Consider the following 22427-nt stretch of genomic DNA (forward strand, 5'->3'; position numbering starts at 1 on the left):
TAAGTTCGAATAAGGCATCCCGATGTTATTGGTTTTAATTCCTAGTTAAAGTTCCCTTGAATTACGTATTAATTAAAATAATTAAACACAAGCCTCCACCTTTTAAGCTTCCTAGACTAAACAACCAGTGTCTTACTTTCTCATCGGAAGTAAAGTATCTTGATGTAATACATGACCCCAAGCTCCACTGGAAGCTGCACATAGAAAATCGAGTTAAGAAGGCCAGTATAGCCTTCTACGCCTGTAAATCTATGTTCGGCAAAAAATGGAGTCTCAAGCCACGTGTCGTACTTTGGATGTACAACTTAGTGGTTCTGCCAATTTTGGCATATGGTTGCCTAGTTTGGTGGGTAACTCTTCAGAAGGACTATAACACCACTAAACTAGAGAGAGGGCAGAGAACTGCATGTGTGGGCATCACTGGTGCTATTAGGTTGAAGGAGATTGGCCTCTGGAGACAACTTCTTGTACGACATAGTAGCATCTTGAAGCAGATCTCCCATTCCTTCTCTGTGCTTTGCACTGATCTCTCCATCCCCAAACTGGGTTTTGAGGGTTGTGCAAGGGCTATCTTTTCGAGCAGGCAAGATTGGAAGGAGGGGAGAGTCGGCTCGGATATAGATACCTCTGTTTTTACTGACGGATCCAAGATGGAGCATGGAGTGGGAGCGGGGGTTTACTCTAAATCAGCCAGCATTTCGGTCTCCTTTAAACTACCAGAATCAAGCAGCGTTTTTCAAGCAGAGGTGGACAGAGGGAGACATTAATATTTTTTCCGATAGTCAAGCTGCGACCAAGGCCTTGTCGTCGCCGTATTGCAGCTCTCTTCTGCTGAACTCCTGTAACGAGGAACTCAAACGTCTCGAACGTGCAGGAAACATTTCTCGTATCTGGGTTCCTGAGCACAGGAATATAGAGGGAAATGAAATTGCCGATGTGCTTGCCAGAAAGGGGTCGACAGAACCGGTTTCAGCTGTCCCCATCTCAGACATCGGTGTCCCCTTGACCGTTGTTAAAGGGAAACTAAACATTTTCTTTCTTAAAAAAGCACAAGGCAGATGGAGGTCTGTCTCATCATGAGCTATTTCGAAAACACTATGGCCTCAATACGATAGAAACAGAACGCTTAAGGTGTTGTGAATCCCTCGCCATTCAATTTCCAAACTCATTGCGCTGTTCACTGGTCACTGGGTGATTGGTACTCATGCAGAGAAACTTGGAATTCCGTACAACACCTATTGCAGAAACTGTAGAGATCCTGCAGAGAAAGACACGGTTGAACACTTTCTCTGCAAATGTCCGGCTCTGGCGGCTGGGCGCTTGAGATTCCTTAGCGTGCCCTTTGGGAATGACTTGAAGAAATTCTCCAGCCTATATTCCTTTTCTCTCCTCCACTGCCTCAACAGCAGTGGATGGCTGTAGACGGTTTTCTCTTCCCTAAATCTTTTCACAGGTAGTGGCCCACATTATGGCATCAAAACGGCACGTAAGTGCTACTTGAAGTGTACCTGAGGTACTCTTGCCATCTAACCTACCTACCTACCTATGAATTAATTATAATTTTTGTCCAAATCTTTGGCTCTTGGCCTTTACATTGTTGCTTTGCTGTCGTCACAACGTAATTAAATTAACGCAGCGAGATATTAAACTCAAAATCCATGCACATACAAGCCACTTTTCGTGAAATACTCAGATGCTTTTTGAAATACTCAGAGATTTTGAATTCCAAGAAATGACATTTATAATTCCAAGCTGCAATAAATGGCGCTCAAATTCCAATATGAAATCGAAGGAGCCTTAAACAGGCCAAGGCGCAGCTATTGCCACTTCGTGTTGGGTCGGTACCAGAATGTCTGCCCGTCTGTCAACACATATGCGCTGTCCAACACACAACGCATGGCGCAATTACTAAGGGATTAAGCCGAGTGCGCCTTGGCTGCTGAAAGTCTAACGCCAACAAGCAACAACGAACGCTGTTGTTGCTGCAATTAGTGCGTTTTAAATGTAAACAAACTATTGAGCTGGGAACCATTGAGCTCGTAAGTAAGTAGCAGCTTCAAAGGAATCAGAAGGCATAAATGTAGCAAAGTGCAGCAAAGGATTTCGTCTCAACTTACAATGCGAGGCACTTACAACACACCACAACCTCGGCAACGGTACACTACCACCGCTGCACTATACGAGTATTACAATGCGACACTACAACACTTCACGCGAACACTCGGCGTGCCACTTGACAGGCGTGATGCGTTCATAGCAAAACATTTACGTAATTTATGACAGCGCCGCCCAGTAAACATAGCGAACACAAAATTTAGCATGAAATTGGAGTGCAGCCTATGCGGGCCTTAAGCTCCTTTTTCGGTCATATACGGCTGTGCATGGCCAAGCAAATGGGAAGTGGGCAAGGATGTGGATAAAGTGCATATGCGCTGCTACAACGCCACTTTAATTTCCCGAAGTGTCCACTTGACACTTGGGTATTTGTGTACTTCGCGCGCTAGGCATACTTGCGCAACTGGCATTGAGTGATGCATGGCGTTGGTTGCAATGTTAAAAAGTGTGTTGCATATGAAAAAAAATAAACAAAGAAAATTCACATTCATTTACATTTTTTCATTGTTTTTTATTATTATTTTCTATATTTTTTTGTTTTATGTTACAGTTGTGTCCTGTAGCCTGCAGGATGCCTGTGCGCTCATTAGGAACTATAGAAAAAATTGAAAATTGTGGGCCGCATGTGTTTGTGGTGATAAATCAGAAATGTTATGGGAGTCGTGTCATGTAAGCGGCATACATTTTCACACTTTTCTGGCAGCAAAGTGTCTGCTGATGAAATTCGAGGATGCAACACATACACATGCAATTACATGCACTTAACTTTTCCATTACATACAAACATCCCTATGAGCCTTTTTTATGTGCGACGCGGTCAAAACGTGCGTACGCCTGGCAATTTCCTCGAATTATTGTCATAATTAATGACGCGTTGACTCACATGGTGAGTTGATTAGGCACTTCGCAGACAACTCTGGGTCAATGCGTGGCCAGAGGTGCCAAACAAAGTGCCAGGGTGCTTAGGCGAAGGCTGCCGCTGTGGCATGCGGTATGTGGTATGTTCAGCGAGCTGTGAAACTATAAATTTTCATTTAAATTTGACTAAGTGCACACGTAGGCAATCACCTTCACACATACATACATATGCATGGCCAGTTAATTAATAGTTTATTAATTAAAGTCACACAAGTCACTGCGCTGTTGCCGCAGTCTATGAGAATCAATTAGTGGTGCGATTTAATAGATTATCAAATTCAAAGGTGGTGGCGGTCAGTAACGCTGACAACAACACCTCCAACACCTACACACAATTGGCTACGCTCAGCAAATCACCGGGGGGCAATGTGTTAATCGGCTGAGGCGCATTGTAATCGAACGCGCTCGCCATGAATAGCAAAAGTCGCAGCCGAAATCGTTTTCAAAAACACATTTTTTACAACTAATTGGTAAAAGTGCTTACAAACGTACATACGCATATATGAGTGTGTGTATGCAAGAAAACCAAAAGAGCAAAAAAATAGAAAAATTTCAAAAATTAATAAAAAACAACAAAACAACCTCAAAGCGGCGTAAATGTTAAAAGCGCGCACACAATGCGCTCAAATCGCAACAATCGCTTAAATAAATGAATTGTAGCCGCATGCAGGGTATCCGCGTGTGTGTGTTGCTGCTTGTTTTGTATAACATTTCAAGCGTTTTGCTCTCGAGCGTAGCAGCATTGGGTTTAGCTTTTCAACTAACCATCAAAAAACACCATCAATCTGGCCTCATTTAACGCACATTAAACGCTTTACCACCCATGCGTGCGCAATCTCGTTCTCGTCCACTAAACGCTGCTTGACTTGAATCCATCATTTATCAATACTTCGTTTCTCTGGCTGCATGAAAGCCGCCGAAGTGCAGAAATTTCTGAAAACAATTTGTAGTTGATTATTTTTGCCGGTTGGCATTTGCGTTGATGTTTTAAGATCAAAACAAAAGCGTAAGTAACTAATGTTTGTAGGAACTCCCGCGTGTAGAAAGGAATCACCAGGCATTTTTCATTCATAATAGGTAAAATTTATAGCTACAAATTCTCTATTGATCACTCAAGATTTTGTTGGCGTAAAGAGGTAATGATAAATGTTTAAATATTATTTGTGCTTCCTTTAATTAAGGATTAGGCAGTTGAAGGTTGCACGCGTGATTTGAATATCATTAATCCTAAAAAACGTATTGCTTTGATTTCGGCATTAAAATGGATCCTTTAGAGGCTATGTGAGCTATTAGAAGGTTGTCGATCTCAGAAGGGGATACACTTAGATGCAAATATGAATTAATGCTGCGTGATGCCACTAGATTAGAGATGGCAGAAATTAGAGTAGGCACACAAGTAAAAGGGAGTATGGTGAACAAATTTTAGAAGAATCAGAATCAGACAATCAGGAATATGTATCAAGGGGGGCTGTTAGTTCTGCCTTTTCCAAACTGGATAAAGCAGCGAAGCGAATGGGTCTGGTGGTGAACGAGGACAAAACAAAGTACCACCTGTCATCAAACAAACAGTCGGCGCACTCGCGTACCGGCACCCACGTCACTATTGACGGTGATGATTTCGAGGTTGTAAGAGACTTCGTTTCTCTAGGAACGAGTATTAACACCGATCACAATGTCAGCCTTGCAATCCAACGGATGACCTTTCTTGCCTACAAGTGAAACTTTAGGCTAAGTAGGCAATAGAGTAGTAAAGTCCTCCCTGGTGTTCGGGCCATAAGCTAGACTTAAGCTACGGACACTCTAGCATTCTTAAAAATTTCAAGCTCATCCCCATGGTGCTGGATCATTGCACACTCACGCTAGGTCCGAGCGGACCTTTTTCCACTCATATTTCCTCAAGGGATGAGTGGGCGGGGTGTAACATTTGGCGGCAAGGCGTGGCAAATATGTTCACGGATGGCTCGAAGTTTGTCGGAAGTTAGTGGGGGAATTTTCTGTAAGGAGCTCCCAATCAAGCTCAAATTTAGGCTTGCGGACCATTGTAGTGTTTTCCAAGCAGAGGTAGCCGCAATTAAGGAAGCGGTGGATTGGTTGCCTACTTCGGTTATTACCGTTAAGGAAGTAAATACTTACTCCGATAGCCAAGCGGCAATTAGAGCCTTGGGCTCGTTGTTTGCGCGTTCGAGATTGGTCAGAGAATGTCTGGCTTCTCTTTCGATTGCATCCGAATACTTCGATATCAAGCACATTTGGGTTCCCGGTCAGAGCGGCATAGATAGAAACTGCTGGGCTGTTGAACTGACTAGACAGGGCACTTTGGAGGCAGTTTCGTTGCGAAATGAGAGGATTGGGGTTATCTTAAGAATTTGTGGTCACCTCAACGAGCGCTGGACTAGTGCGCAAACGTGTAAGGTCGTGAGATCCTTCTGGCCACAGGTGGATCGGGGACGCTCGAGGGAACTCGTAAGGCTAACAAAGCCCCAGCTCTCGAATTTGGTGCGTATCCTTACCGGACATTGTCCGTTAGGTGCGCATGCGGTGAGACTTGGATTGCCTCAAGTCTGTTCTGCAGAAACTGTCTTGAGCACGAAGTGAAACCATCTCAATACCTTCTTCTCAGCTGCGCTGCTCTCGTCTAGCGAAGATTTGGACATCTGTGCTTTATTTTTTCGCTACATCTGCGGATATAGCGGGTTTGAATATCACACATCCGGTGAAGTTCATCAGTAGCTTGTTGCGATTAATTACGATCGTAAATCAGCCTCCGTTGGCGTCGTCGTAAGCGTATGGTCATCATCCTCTAATCCCAAGGCTCCTTCTTTCTTCCCTTCTACTTTCTCCTTCTCCCTGTATGGCATCACAACGGACGAATTTTGAATATCTCTCCAAGTGGGTCCCAAGGTAGGGCAGCCATTTAATCTAACCTAACCTAAAGTCCTCGTAAGGCGGTCGCCGTAGCCGAATGGGTTGGTGCGTGATTACCATTCGGAATTCACAGAGAGAACGTTGGTTCGAATCTCGGTGAAACCAAAATTAATAAAAAAATGTTTCTATTATCGGTCGCCCCTCGGCAGGCAATGGCAAACCTCCGAGTGTATTTCAGCCATGAAAAAGCTTCTCATAAAAATATCTGCCGTTCAGAGTCGGCTTTCTAAGGCCCTCATCATGCCCGTGCTAACGTATGACGCAAAAGCGTGGACGATCACAATACCCGATGAAGTGTCGCTTGGAGTGTTTGAGAGAAAGATCCTGCGAGCCCTTTGCACGTTGGCGACGGCGAATATCGTAGGCGATGGAACTATGAGCTGTACGAGCTTTACAGCGCAGCGAATAAAGATCCAGTGGCTTCGTTGGCTAGGTCATTTCGTCCGATTGGTTGCCAACGCCCCGGCTCTGAAAATATTCGATGCGGTACCAGCTGGTGGTAGCAAAGGAAGCGAAAGAACCCCCTATGTAACAAAGATCAGGTGGAGAAGAATTTGGCTTCACTTGTGTGTTGTGTACAACTGGTGCCGGTTAGCACGAGAATGAAACGACTGGCGTGCTTTTTTGGCCAAAATCGAAGAGTGGTTATCGCGCCAATCAAGAGGAAGAAGTACCGCATCTGTTTGAGGGCTCTCTCTACTCTCCCTAATAAAAGCAAAGCAAGAAAAGCATTGAAACGATGTTTTTATATAGCATTTTTTTAAGGAAAATTAAACGATGACCCACCCTTTATTTCATATATTGCGTAATATCGTACAATAAACCATGTACGACTATTCCAGTAGAAAATGGAATTCATATTAAAAAAAAAAAGAAATTTTTCACTACTAGATTACCATTCCGTCGGTTGTGAATATATATAATATATAGTACAATACACTAGGGCAGGTCAATTTTTATGGGACGATTTTCTTCGCCTTCGTTACTAGCAGATTCGGGTTTTACATAAAGTTATAAGATAGATAGGTAGGTAGGTATAGTGGCTGTCAATTGACACACCTAGGCCTGCTGTAGGCCCATTGTGATACTACCAGGCCTGTCCCTTCTCCTCACTCTACTTTGTCCTCATTGAACCAACCTGTGGCTTTAATGTATCTAACAAGGCTTGTTATTTTTAAATTGGCTACTTCTGCCTAGTTATTCAAGGAACTTTTTCCTAAAATCTTAAACTTTCTTGTATCCAGAGCCATGCATCCGCATAGAAAGTGGTCTATAGTCTCTTCTTCTTCAATGTCGTTACAGTTTCTGCTATTGTTAAAGGGTGCTCCCGAACTACTTGTATGCCTGCCAATCAGACAGCGCCATGTTAGAACCAATCTCGCTAATTCATCTGCTTTGCAGTTGCCTTCTATGTCTATATAACCCGGCACCCAGAGCAGGTTTATAACAAAGTACTGTGATAGTTTTGTCTGTCTTCGAGTTAATATTAGGCGATTGTAAAGCTTTCAGGGCCGATTGGCTATCTGAATATGCATTTGAATCTCTTGTGGTGAGAACACTTTTATTTGGGCCAACAGGCCTTCCCTGATAGCCAGAATTTCAGCGTGAAATACACTACAGTGATCCGGTAGCCGGAATGAGATACTGGCATTCATTTCCTCAAACATTAGTGAAGGTCTCCGCCTACTTGTTCTTTTAGCTTGGAACAATCAGTATAGATACTGATTCCACTTCTATTGTCCATTAACCCATTGTCCCAATCTTCTCTCGTTGGGAAAGTTGTGGTAAAGGATGTATTTACATGCAGTTCTACTGAGTTACAAAAGTTTGCCGTCTGATGTAAGAAGGGATATTCATCTAGTATTCTTGCGTGACTCCTCCTGTTAGTGGCTAGGTAAGAAGATTCTCTTAACCTAAGTGTCGATTTCGCCGCTAGCTTTTTGTTGTAGGTCTCAATAGGTAATAAGTGCAGCATGACGTTCATCGCTACCGTGGGCGTAATGCCCCTATGTGCTATGCAGAGACTAGCACCCCTTTGAATACTTTCTAAGCGTTTTACTGTTGTTGTTTTCTCAAGTGTTGGCCACGAAACTAAGACACCATATGTCATGATAGGCCTTACCTCTGCTGTATATTTTGCTCCCACAATTCTTTTGCATGGATAGAGAGCTGTGGCTGGGCTGCTTTTTTACTCTATCATCAATCGTTTGTTTCCACGAAAGCTTCCTATCTAATACTAGTTCTATGTAGTAATTCTAGTTCTAATACTAGTCCAATTGACAGTGTGATTCCCTCAAGGGTTGGGGGCCTAGAACAGGTATCCTGTGTTTTCTGGTGATCATGATTAGTTCTATTTTGTTGGGCTTTACCACAAGACCACTCGATATGGCTTACATCGTTCAAATCATTTTGCATTATATTGCAGAGGGTATCTGAAAATTTTCCTCTTATTAGTATTAATTATAAGATAAAAAGCCCACTAGAGCAAATCACTAAAGACAATTTCAAATCCTCCAAATTTTAAAAGAAACTATCTTTAATTAATACGAAAATAGAGAGAGAGAGAGGGAGTTTTGACTATGAAGAGAGAAAATAGAAAAATACAACTCCAAGGAAAGTACAAACGCTCTGCAACCAAAAAAATATGGATACGTCGCTAATTGTAAAAAAAAATATATGATTCAAATGTTTGACAAAAAATTGCAACTTATTTTTAGTTTTAATTTGATTTTCATGTACTAAAAATTGCAAACGTTCAGTTTTCTTGTTAAAAAATTAAAAAATTACATATAATTTGTTTTCTAGCGCCCTCTTGTCATTTTTAAATAAAAAGATGAAGTGCGAACTTTCCTTAGGCAACTCCAAAACAACAAAGCCGCTGGAGCAGAGAGACTTCCCGCCGACCTAATACTAGGTAGAGCTGACAAACCGTATGCATTAGCTCCTTTGCAGGATATGGTCGGACGAGAGCATGCCAAGCGAATGGAACCTAAATGTGCTGTGTCCAGTACATAAGAATCAGCGCAGATTACCGCGGGATAAGCCCACTTAACATCGCATACAAGGCCCTGTCGAGCATATTGTGTGAGCGAATGACGCCCACCGTCGACCCTATCAGTGCGGCTTCAGACCTGGTAAGTCCACCATAGACCAAATCTTCATAATACGCCAAATCCTGGAGAAAACCTACGAAAACCAACTCGACACGCACCACCTCTTCGTCGATTTCAAAGCCGACTTTATAGCATGGATAGAAATCACCTCTATGACGCTATATCTGAGTTTGGGATCCCCGCAAAACTAATACGGCTGTTTAAGATGACGTTGCACGCTACCACAAGCGTCATCAGAATTGGAAGTAACCTCTTCGAACCGTTCGATACCAAGCGAGGTTTCAAACAAGGTTTCAAACAAGGCGAAGATAGAGATCTTGTGACTTTTTCAACCTCTTGCTGGAAAAAATCTTTCGCGCTGCCGAACTGACCCGCACTGGTACTATCTTTCATAAGAGTACGATGCTATTAGCATCGGCAAAACCAACCGCGCTGTATGCTCGGCATACTACAGTTTAAAGAGAGAGGCGAGCAATATGGGTCTTGCGGTGAATGAGGGTAAAAAAAAGTACCTGCTGTCACACACAAGGAGATGGATAATATGACAAATATGACAAAATTGACATCCAAAAATTCGAAGTTTCGAAGGACTTTGTGTACAATGAGACCAGTATTAATTATAGAAATGACGTCAGCCTGGAGATCAAACGGAGAATAACTCTTACCAACAGGTGTTACTTTGGTACAGTAGGCAACTGAGAAGTAGAGCTCCCTCTCGAAGGACTAAACTGGCACTGGTAACTGTTACTTCAGCTTCATTTTCGAAAAAATAAGGTCCAATGACTCCGCCGGTCCATAAACTGCACCAAACAATCACATGTTGAGGGTAGAGAGGCTTTTGAACAATAACTCTTAGATTTTCTGAGCCCCAGATCCAACAATTTAGCTTGCTGCCGAAGTCACCGAGATGAATATGGGCCTCATCACTCAAGAAGATTTTTCGATGGAACTCCGGATCATTTTCATGCATTTCAACAACCCAATCAGCAAAGACACGACGTTGTTGACGATCGACCGGCTTGAGTTTTTGTGTTAACTGGACTTTATAAGCCTGAAGACCCAAATCGTTATGCAAAATACGTTGTAATAACGTTTGTGGAATGCCTAATTCCATAGAACGACGAGGAATGGACAAATCTGGGTTTTCTTCAACACTTTCGGCTACAACAACAATATTTTCAGCTGTTCTTGAGCGACGTGCACGGGTTTTATTCTTCACATCACTAACTTGTGCCAGCAGCTTGAATTTTTCACCAATTTCTGTATTCCGGTCCGACAAGGTGCTTCACGATTACCCAAAAATGTTCGAGTTTTACGAACCGTCCGCCAAATTTTCACCATTTTTATACTGAATTTTAATAATTTCAAAGCGTTGGTTAAGCGTGTATCGTTTCATTTTTATTAAGGGCGTAGTTTCTACTTGTCAAATATCTAAAAATGGCAGCTTCAAACATGGCATCTACCGAATTCGGTAGAATTCGCCCTTTACAGGGGCGTTAGAGAGTTAGAAAGGTTGAATTTGCATATCTAAAAGTCTCCAATTCAAAATAGAATAGCTTTTTTTATATTAATCGTAAAAATATTTTTAAAAAAGGACCTTAAAGCTAAAGAGTAGTACTTTGCGATGCCGTTGAGGAAAATTAAAAAAACACTTTACCTTGCTCAAAAATTTAAAAATGGCCAAAATCTGCATTTTTTGACTCTTTAACCTCAAATTGCCAAAAATCCTGACGTGCTGGAACATTTTCAAGGTCATATTCGTTTTCAGCATAAAAAAACCTTCAGGAAACACCCATAGCGGTTTTAGAAACTGTAAAAAAGCGAGATTTTGCAGGCCTGTGTAATTATATGATTGGAGGTTTTTTCTCATAATTTTATATAGAATCCGAATCTGCTAGGAATGGTTTATAAAAATTGCACTACAATGAGTTGAGTTCTGAAGCCAAGGCAAATGTTTTTTTGTTTTTGATTTAATTTTTCTGAACAACTGAATTACGTATCTATGCAGTGAAATATAAGAAATGCGCAACACATATTTTTAAACAAATATCGATTATGAACTTCTAGTAATATTCAATTTCTATTTTCGTTTACATCATTCAGTTGACAAATTGATTAGAAATACTTTCAAGTGCCTGTAATCGCACTAAAGCGGTCTTAATGCATATACGAACTGATAATCTAGATATGCCTCTGTGCACTCAAGAGCATGGCAATGCGACAAAACACTTAAGTGACTGTGTAATGCGCACACCAGTCGAATGCCCTGCACCTGGGCACTCGAAAGCGTTTAATGTCGCTACGCCATGCTACTGAAGAGGCTATGCACGTGCAAAAGCTTTTCAATGGCTGGCTTCTGAGTGGAATGCACTCGAGCCACCTCAAGCACTTAGCACTTCTCCAGAATTTGGAGTGGAACAACACTGATTGGAGCTGCGGTTTCTCAAATGTCAATGTAGTCGTCACATAAGCAATTCACCGTCACCTATATATGGAAGGCGTTGATAAAGGGGCGAGGTGCTGACAACAGCGCAGTGACCACTTACTGCGACTTAATTAAAGTGTGCACACACATACATACGCATGTACATATTCACGCACGCACATAAAGCAGGACACAAGCAAATAGAAATAACTATAAACGCCAGTTTACTTTGATTTAACAGCGCACGAACACCAGCTAGCCAGCTCCCCCACGCAGTACGCGTAACTCAGTGCCCTCACGCACCACCACTCTCTGCTCCATTGTATTTAGCTGTTGTTTGCTTTGGCCATTGTTGGAGTTAATTGAATTCTGCCCAGGCTAATATGTCGCAGCTGTTTTGATAGCTGAAACTACACATTCCACAAACACATTTTTTTAACAAATCCTTTGCAAATAGGGCGCCCGCCATGGGTTCCTACAATTGCTTATTATGTGATGCTTTGTTTATTGCGCAATTCGCGCACGAGCCATTTACGAGCAATTCCAGTATTAATCCTGCCACCAAAGAGCCGGTCATGCTGCTGCTGGTATTGCTGCTGATTCAGAGGCAAGCCAATGACCAAAGAGTGCATGCGGCACACAAAGAAGCAAAAGTGCAGCGGCAAGGAGATGGACAAGTTAAATGTAAATGTAAACATAATCTGTCGGCGTCTATGTCGTCATGCAGTGGAATATCGTTAAAGTGGCGTAAATTGTGCCATCACTTTGGCAATGAATCAATGGATGAGGCGTCTGCCTGGATGTGCGTTTCTGCGCAAACACAAAATTAATTAAGCAGCAGTGTTGGTTGACAAATAACCAGTGCAAAAGCAACAACAAAAGTGCATATACATATGTACATGAACAACGTGAATAACAGCCACTGTTGGAGCCAATAGCCAGCAAAATATCCCAGCAGGGTGGCTAATCTAATAATTGTCTAAGCAAACAAACGACGGCCACATCTGCTGCTCCAGAAATGTTTTCAGGGACACTTATCGGCGAATTGAAGCACGGTGCGATAACGAAAGATAATTCGAGCTTTAGATGCTACAGAATAGTAAAGCTGAGAATGTTCTGATATTCTATATAGATTACTTACTTATATGACCTAATCAAGGATCACAACCCCTTATCGGATTAAAGCCGACGGCCAGGAGTGACGAGAGGGGGGAATCGGGGACTTTTTACCCTCGGCCCGGAGTCCTCAGAGGGGCCCGGATTCGAGATTATTCGTATTTATATGAACTAGATATAATTGGAAAGGGCCCGCATTTACAATTTTCCACCGGGGCCCACTCTACGGCCCTGCCGACGGCAACAAATCTCGCCAGGCGTCTCTGCTTTGCGCGCGCCTTTTCCAATTTGTTACACCAAATTATGATAGGTTTCCTTCGAGTTAGCCCTTTTATTTATTAGATGCATGGTCTTTCCTTACGTCGTTGTCCTCTAACTTGCCATTTGAACAACTTCTTCTGCATCCATACTCTCGACGTGGCCCAGCCAAGGCAAACTCTGAATATTAACGCGCTTATGTATGCTCACATCGTCGTTGAGCTCATACAGCGCATGGTTCATTCAGCGGCAGTAGTTATCACCAACACGAAGAGGACCGAAGATTTTCCGAATATCTCACGAGCGGTTGTATCAGTTTGCGACACAACCCAGCGCCATAGAGTGGTACAGGTGAGAGGAGCGTCTTAGAGTGTTAGTTTTGTCGGGCGTGAGAGACTGTACTGGGTCCATACGAGTAGTAACACTTATTTGCAAGCGTGACTCGTCGGTTTATCTTCAGGCTGACATCGTTTTTTGTTGTGACGGCGGTGCCAAGATATATAAATTCCTCGATAGTTTTAAAGGTGGACAGCATATACTTCGTCTACCTCGTTAACCGTCAGACCCACTCTAGTTGACTCTCTTTCGATAGCGGAAAATGCTGGGTAACATCTCGCTTGCAGTTCCCTATGATGTCAATGTCAGCAGCATTTGCAAGGAGCTGGATAATTTTTGTGAAAATAGTGTCATTTCAACATCGGCTCTCCGCAATACCCCTTCCAGCAGAAATTGAAATGGTCGCACGATAGTGGATCGCCTTCTCTAAAACCTCGCTCGATATTGAAAGGTTCGGAGAGGCCTTTTTCTACTTTGACGGAGCTGGACGTCTTGGTCAATGTCAGTTTGAAAAATCGAATCAGTTTTGCGGGAATACCGAACTCAGACAATGTGGCGCATATAGTAGGTGATCCCTTAGCGGACTATCGAAAGCAGCCTAAAAATCAACAAAGAGATGATGAGTTATGTTGTTATCTTTTTCAAACGTTTTTTCCAGAATTTTACGTAGTGTGAAGAACTGGTCGATGGTGGACTTTCCAGGTCTAAAACCACACTGTTAAGGTCTAATTAGCGCGATTGCACATGGTTTTATTCTTTCACACAATACGCTCGACAGAACGTTAAATGAGATGGCGATAAGACTGATCCCCCTATAGTAGGATAGCCTTTCTACAATACAGGACAAAAGACAGTGAGAGTTCAATTATTGGGCATGCTTCCTCCTAGCCATATTTAACTCATAAGCTGATGCATACACCCAATCAGGCCATTGCCGCCGGCCTTAAACAATCCATCTGCTCTGACTGGGCTATAACTGAGAGGGAAGTAGCGAACGCAATGGAAAAAGGGCCTGCAGCCTGGTTATTTATAGGACCCGAGTTGGAGCTTGAGATATCTCGGCCAATTGCAGTCAGAAAAAAGGCACCGCGCTCGAACCAACCTAGCTCTATCTTGAGTTTAATAAGGGTACTAGAACTGGATGAGGTACTGTAATGAGTAGAAAGCACAAAAGACCGTGAGGTCGAAGTGTAAGCCTTAAATCAATACATGTCTATGCATATAAATGACTTCATCATTTGAATCTTAAGCTCTTTAACATAGATTTTATTCCGATTAAAATGGAGTCGGCAAACTTTTCCTCCTTTTTTTTGGATCGGCATTTTTGGAAATAACTAAGTTATTTCAACAGGAATATGCACGCAAAAGCAAAATTTTTGAAGACACAGCGCAGCGAAAAAAGATCCATGTCGTCCGAATAGATAAAAACGTAGTAAAGTATTCGATGTGATACCAGCTGGTGGTAGCAGAGGAAGAGATAGGCCTCCTCTGCGTTGGAAACTTCAGGTGGAGAAGGACTTGGCTTCACACGGTGTTTCCAACTGGCGCCGGTTAGCACGAGAAAGAAAGGACTGGCGCGCTTTGTTAAACTCGGCCAATATCTCGTAAGTGATTATCGCGCCAATCAAGAAAAAGAAGAATTTCGGGAATAATCTCGGGTTTGCGGGATTGTAATAACGAGAGCCCGAAATTTTTGGAACGATCAAAATCGGAAAAGAGTAGATCGCTAGTTCCAATGTTTCAACAGCCACATCAAAGATGTTTTTTTTTGCCATTTACTTCTAAGTTTACTTGCTTTAGTATGAACCAATATATGGCCCTGCTGCTAAATTCCAATTATCTAAAACTAATGAGATAATATTGATGGAAATCTGGTAATATTACACAAGAGGCTCCACAGAATGGGGAGAGCGTGTTGCAGTGCGCTATTATATATAATAGTTACGCTCCTATTATTTTGAACACAGCTGTACTAATGCACTTCGAAAATTAAATTTGAATGAAGTTTAGAGCAAAGTCTTTCCCATAACCTTAGCAATTTGGCCTACAAAGCCCCTAACTCTTAGTGCTTCTAGCTTCAAAGCTCTCCCTAAAGAAAGCAGAACTTCACCTACTTGCTTGGCTGCAGTGGCTAACGCACGAGCGGGTGTGAAAATCAAACATTTCCATACTTCACATCAGAACATCAGCGTAATTATGTGAAATTGATATTCGAACTGCCTTCTATGCATTGAATGCCTTCAAAGTATCGAAGTCATGTTTTGGTACGCCCCTCCGAATTTAATTGCCGATCCCTTTAACGACGCGTCAAATGTTTATGCAAACGAGTGCGATAAGGAGTGTGACAGAAACCAGAACACCCGTGCACAAAAATGATTGAGACGCACATTAAAATATTTAGCGCAGCGATGCTCCAAAGAGCAACTGGAATTCCAGTAGTGATGGCACAGTCACTTGGGAACTGCAAACGCAAATAAGCGTGCACATGTACGCATTTATGTATGTATGTCTTTATGTATGTATATATGAAGTACAATGGATATGCAGCTCGCATCCACTACTCCTGCTGTTGTGACCTATGCAAGTTGCTCCAAAAGATTCAATCCATAGAATGCAGGCTGTGTAGCGAGCAAAATTATTTCTGTAACATTTGATATGTACATATGTATGTGGGCATGCATGCATGTATGTATGTGTACAATTAGTGTTTAGAAATAAACAAGTGTTCCTTGTAATTTCCTTATCGCATTAACCACTTTCAGCTCTTAGCTTATCTCGTCTGCGGGAAGTGCGGAGGCGTTTAAATGCAACGACACATTCAAGTGCAACTGATGGCCAATAGCCCTTTGTGTTGAGTGTGAAATTCTCCAACTTCTAGTCTATGTCTTTTGATCAGAATGTGGAGAGACGCATTTATTCATTGGGTCTTGTATTGGCATTGAAACGAAGGTCTGTTTGCTGATGACGCAAATTAATGCGATTACAAATGTAGTGGCAATTGCTTTATCATTATTAATGAAGCACTTTCGAGTGATTCGAAGTGTTGCAAACTATGAGAAGGCATGTCTGGGAAAGGCTGCGTCTATTAAATCTAAAACATTTCATTGAAGTTCAATTTATTTGCTTGTTTGCCTGTTAATAGCGGGGTAAAAATGTATCTTAGCGTTAAACTTGAGATTTGCTAATTTCAATTTCAGAATTTGAATGTCAGCAGAATATAAGTAAGTAAGTAATTTACTTTATGCAGGGATGTTTTCTATATGGGCACCGCATCTAGCCTCAAGCCTTGCCCCAGCTAACACTTGAGTTCGAATTTTCCATTGTACAGGGTGATCGATGTAGTGTTTTACTTTTAAAAATAAAAAAATTAATAACAACTAAAACAGAATTCGAATAAAATAATAATATATTGAAAAAATGTTTGTTAAATAAAACAAAACAAATTTATTTAAAATTTTAATATAAAATAATAATAAGTATAATTTTTTTATTATTTTTTATTTATTTTTTAATTACAATTTAAAAAAAAAAAAAATTAATATAAATGTAAAGTAAAAACAAACAAATGTTAATAAAAATTTTATATAAAAACAGTTTAAATAAGAAAAATGTATTTAAAATTTTAATATAAAATAATAATAACATTGTTTTTTTCATTATTTTGTATTTATTTTTTATCAAAACTTTGAATAATAAAAAATATTTAAAATTTTAAATAAAAAAAAAATTATTTATAAAATAAATATATATATATATATAATATAAAATATAAATTTTTTTCATAATTTTTTATTTATTTTTTTAATTAAAATTTTAAGTTAAATATAAACTTTTAAATAAAAAAAATGTATTTAAAATTGTTATATAAAAAAAATATATTTTTTTTCATTATTATTTTTTAAATTAAAATTTTAAATTAATAGAAAATTAATTAATATTTTAAATGAAAAAAAACAAATGTTAATTAAAATTTTAAATTAAAAAACATGTAACTAAAAAAAATTTTAAATGAAAAAAAACAATTTTTAATTAATATTTTAAAATACAAAAAAAAAACATTTCTTTTATTTTATTCTACATTTTTTTTTAATTTTGATTAGATTTGTTTAATTTTAAAAAGAAATCATTACACCGATCACCCTGTACAATGGAAAATTTCAAGAAAAAAGTAAAAAACATTTTTTTTTTATTAAAATTACACTTAATTAAATTTAAAACAATTTGAAATTACATTGAATTAAAATTTTAAATTAAAAAACAATTTAAACTTACTTTTTTAATTCTTTTTTTATTTTTTTTATATATATTTTTAATTTTTCATTTGTTAATATTATAATTTTTGTTTTTTTTTTTGTTTTTTTTTTGTTTTTTTTAATTCAATAATATGTACATAATATGTATATGTAATATATATACAGTATATTATTATTTTAAATAAAATTTAATAAAAATTAAAAAACAAATTATTCCAATAAAATAAGAATATACTGAAAAAAATGTTATTTTTTTAAATTTTATAAACATTTTTAATTTAGTAAAATGTTTTTTTTAATTTTTTTTTTTAATTTAATTAACTTTTTTTTCAGTATATATTCATTTTGTTCGAAAGCGTAAACATTCCTATTATACTACTTCCCAGTTTTCCAAGACCTTGGTGACGGTTTCTTGTTTGTTTGACGTCAGATCCCAGCTCCTCGATGGTCAATTGACATCGCCGAGACCGTTGACACGCTCGATTACCGAACTTGATGCGCAAAATTCAATTGTGACGTAGGCTATGTGGCTATATTATACAATTCTTACTTAGGACTGAAATACATTTTTTCATTTCATAAAAGTGCAATCTACTCAAAACTCATGTAACTATTTGTCGCCGTCGAATCAGAATTATCGCCATTTGAAAAGCGGCGTTGCACGAAACTTTCTCGCTTGCCAGTAAAGTATTCCAAGATGCTGGCCTCGTCTTCAGAAATTCTGTGTAGTGACACGAACAGTAATTTGATATCACCACGTATGTACAAAGTGTCCACCACCTCGGGTGTCATGTGGTACTTGAACTCAAGCAGATACTTGCCATTTAAGTACACCTCGTACGCATCTTCCTCACAAATAATAGCCAGACGAAAAATTTTACCAGGCAGAAATTCCGTATCAATATCTGTGCATTCTTTTGGCGACCATTTACCATCGTACCACGCACGGCGCATAATTGTAGCCTTTGATATGTACTGAGCTTTGTTAGAGAAGCGCGCGCCAAGATGGAAGGCTACGATTGGATGTGGCCAAAAATAGACACTCTTTTGCAAGCTTATATAGAACGATGTGGGCAACAATTTGACACGTCCCTCGATCTTAAGAAACCTACCTTGGCTCATGATATTCTTGGGCAGTCTAGCCACATACGGTGGCGATACTTCGTGTTGCCACTTAACCGCTCTAAGTGCAATACTGGGACTCCATCTGAGCTTTTTTGCTGTTTCCTCCTCGTATATTGACTTTGCTAATTTTTTTGGACTACCACCTCTTTTATGGATTATTGTCACAGTGTTTATCACCCCAAATCGGTCGGGATAGAACGAGACCAGCGCATGGTTCATTTTTACATCTTTCACGTCGCCCTTCACAGCCAAGGAGGTGATCAAAGTGTATGGCATACAATGCAAATATACGGCGTAGTGGAGCCCATTCACAGAGATTAGAAATGCGCTCTCTGTTATGAGAACTTGTATAATGAAATCTTGGCCACGACGCAGTGAGAAAGGCAATGATGACGCACTCTGTTCGGCAAGCCAACGATTTTTTACTCTACTGTTGCGCACGATAAAATTATGCGGCAGTCGCACATTCAGAGAAAGCGCGATATCAGCCGCCTCATTGTCCACTAAAAAATTGATGGAGAAGCTGCGGAATCATAGCCATACATGTAATGTAGTAAATCGCTCATTGTTAAATTCCATTTTTGTGCACCTACCGTTCGCAGGTTAACAAAATATGGCCGGTTACATTGAAGCAAACACCCTCTTTGAGCACTCCCAGTTCCTTGTTTTCGTATACAACTTTTGCATTTTCCAATATGTAATCTTCGCGCCACTAGGAGTGAAAGCATGATTAGTTTTGGGAAATGGCGTGAAAAAGTGTTTACATCAACAAGAGACCGTTTCGTATGACGTTGTGAATTTCCCATTTTATCACCATCAGATTTCTGAACGGCAGCAAAGTAGGTAGATTGTCCTGTTGCATGTCAAAATGTTGAGTTTAATGAAAAACATTTGTTTAAATATTGATTTCAAAATAAAACACATTTTAAATAAAGTAAAGTATAGAATAAGAGAAAAAGTCATGAAATGTGGAAATGCCAAAAATTTGGTAATGAGTTTAGGAAATCGAGTTTGAAAATGTAATGAAACTTCGTAGAAGTGGACTCAAAATATATTTCTTAACATAATTATTGGCTTCGCATTTGAATTTCGTTTAGGAACATAATTGAAATTTTTAAATTGGGTCCAAGATTCAATAATGAATGGTTGTGTAAAGTTTGACCGCCGAATGAGTTGCTGCGTAGCCGTAGTTGCGTAGAGAGAATGTAGGTTCGAATTTCTGTGAAAGACGAAAAACAAAGAAAAAGTTGTTTCTAATGGCGGTCGCCCCGCGGCAGACAATAGAAACCTCCCAGTGTATCTTTGCCATGAAAAAGCTCCTCATAAACAAATATCTGCCCTTCGGAGTCGGCTTAAAACTATAGGTCTCTCCATTTGTGAAACAACATCAAGACGCGCACCACAAATAGGAGGAGGAAAACACCCAAAAAGGGTGTAAGCGCCAATTATATATATAAATAAAGTTTGAAACTGATTTCGGATGCAATTTGGAAGCAAGAAAAAGAGAGTTTTACGAGTATCTGCTTTCTGGAAATTTCTGGAAAGGTACAGGGTCCGACACTCAAAGTGTAACGGGCATGAACTGTCTGTTAGTTGGCTAAATGACAGTCCCGAGTATTGCTTACAAGCGCGCGGAAGCATTTTGTCGAGAGTAAACGCGAAAAAAAAATCAGTAATGAATTTCAAACGTAAAAGTCAGATTGCTTTATATTTGGGTGGAATATCACAACCAGTGATTGCTCGTGAGCTCGAGCACCTTAAAGTAAATAAAGTTTTTGTTTATCGCACCATTACTCGTTACAATGATACTGTTGCATCGTGAAACGTCATAGAGGTGGTCATCTAAAGACTGCAACGTCACGTGAAATGGTTCGAAAAGTGAAGAAGCGACTTGAGCGAAATCCCCGACGAAGTGCCAGTCAAATGGCGAAAGAACTGAAAATATCTGACCGTAGCATCCGCCGCATACTGAAAAATGACCTCAAAGTCGCGCTTTGCGAGATCCAAAAGGCGCATGATCTTACACCAAAACAGCAAGAAGTCAGACTCAAGAAAGCGAGGGAGTCATCAAGGTAAATGCGAAATATTATCGGAAAAGTATACTGGAGATTGCTTTGAAGTCGTGGGCAGACAAACATTTCGGTGGAAGACCATGGATGTTTCAACAGGACTCGGCACCATGTTATGCAGTTCGAATGATCCAAGAATGGCTAAAAAACAACGTTGCGAACTTCATAACGTCCACACAATGGCTGCCAAATTCACCAGACGCGAATCCGATGGATTATTCTCTTTGGGTCATTTTGGAGAGCAAGGTCCGAACTAAAAGACTCACCAGTCTCGAGGCACTAAAAAAATCCATTGTCCAATATACCTGCAAGTCACATTCGGGCAGCTTGCGCTTCGTCTCTGGACCGTCTCAAGGGCATAGTCAAGGCAAAAGGTGGTCATATCGAGCAAAAGTAAACTGATTCTTAATTTTGTATTATTTTCACACATTTTTACTTTGAATTAAGGGGGGGGTAGGGTCACAAAATCGAAATTTTTTTTCTTCACTCATCTTATAGTAAATCATTTCAAGAATGTTGTGTCAAAATTTTAAGTGGATCGGAGCAGAACTCTCAAAGTTATAGCCTTTGTAGGCACTCTACCTCGAATGCGGAGCATCGATAATTTCTCAGAGTCATTTTTTCAAACGCGTTTTTTCCGAAACGACTTCTTAAAAGTCGGTGCCAATCACAACTCCGAAACTATTCAACCGATTCTTTTCAAATTTGGCACACGTTTTCTAAATCAAAAATACCTCCCCCCTACACTGTTTTTTTTTATTTTTTTTTTTTTTTAAGGTTGTTTTTCACTTACAAATATGGCGAAATTTTTCGCCAAAAATGCTCGTTTTACGTTTTTTTGCCACCAAAACTACAAAAATGAAAAAAAAAAAAATTTATTAATGTAGGGGGGAGCATTACGTCATACTTTAACTGAAAAATTCGACTTTTTTAGTTTCAGATGATTCTACGACGAATGTCGATTGGCACCGCAGAGCACCTTTCGAAAAACATATCTCCAAAAAAACTCTGTCATGGGCTTATTTGTCAATATTTTATTATTAATATTTTTTAAAAACTTATTGAAAAGATGTACAATAACATGCAACTGATTTTATTAAAGTATCTTAAGCCATATTTCTGTAAAAAATTCAAAAAAAAAGTGTTTTTTTTTTAGCGCTAAACCCGACCACCCCCTTAAATAAAAGTAATTTTTTAAACTAAATATGTGGCCTTTTTAATTGGAAATACTTCCAGTACCGGATCCTGTAGAAAAAAGTTGGAAAAAAGTCGATGTAAAGCAGAGAACAATTTTTTATGTTATTTTATGAATGTTACTTAATGTTTTAAATTTTTAACATAATTATTCCCGTGTTATCAAGTGCTTTATACTAGGTTGTCCGATAAGTCTTGCGGTTCCATAAGAAAAACACAATTTTATGGTTTCAAATAAACTTTATTATTCAGTAAAGTCTCCTTGAACTGAACAACAATACACTTTTTCCAACGAGATTCGAATTTATGAATTCCATTCCTGGAGTGAGGATCTGGAAGGGCTGCAAAATGCACACCCACAGCCGTTACGACCTCATCTTTTGAAGAAAAACGCTTTCCACACATGATTTTTTTAGATCTGGAAACAGATGGAAGACGCTAGGGAACAAATTTGGTGAATACTGGTGGAGGGGAGCTACTTAGCAATTGATTTCCTTAGCTCTTTTTTGTGACCTTCCAGTCATATGAGATACTAGTAAACCCGTTATTTTTCACAACAATTCAATATCCCACCTACTTC

The 22427-nt window shown here is 39.6% G+C and overlaps 1 protein-coding gene across 1 annotated transcript; it reads right to left on the minus strand.

Annotated features, from left to right (window-relative positions):
* Positions 1-18000: 18000 nt before the first annotated feature.
* On the minus strand, positions 18001-19518 carry LOC129248104 (galectin-4-like). Its single transcript, XM_054887539.1, has 3 exons — positions 19349-19518; positions 19178-19296; positions 18001-19107 (listed from the first exon to the last, which is right to left on the minus strand). The coding sequence occupies exons 1-3, from the start codon at positions 19388-19390 to the stop codon at positions 18051-18053; spliced, it is 1218 nt and encodes a 405-aa protein (XP_054743514.1). The 5' UTR covers positions 19391-19518; the 3' UTR covers positions 18001-18050.
* Positions 19519-22427: the final 2909 nt, after the last annotated feature.

The sequence above is a fragment of the Anastrepha obliqua genome, chromosome 5 (genome assembly GCF_027943255.1).
Source record: "Anastrepha obliqua isolate idAnaObli1 chromosome 5, idAnaObli1_1.0, whole genome shotgun sequence".
NCBI lineage: Eukaryota > Metazoa > Arthropoda > Insecta > Diptera > Tephritidae > Anastrepha > Anastrepha obliqua.

Coding starts and splice junctions, on each gene's coding strand:
- LOC129248104 (XM_054887539.1), bottom strand. CDS start 19,390: ATGGGAAATTCACAACGTCATACGAAACGGTCTCTTGTTGAT. Junction 19,297..19,348: donor CGAAACGGTCTCTTGTTGAT/GTAAACACTTTT, acceptor TTTCACTCCTAG/TGGCGCGAAGATTACATATT. Junction 19,108..19,177: donor ATTTTGTTAACCTGCGAACG/GTAGGTGCACAA, acceptor ATGATTCCGCAG/CTTCTCCATCAATTTTTTAG.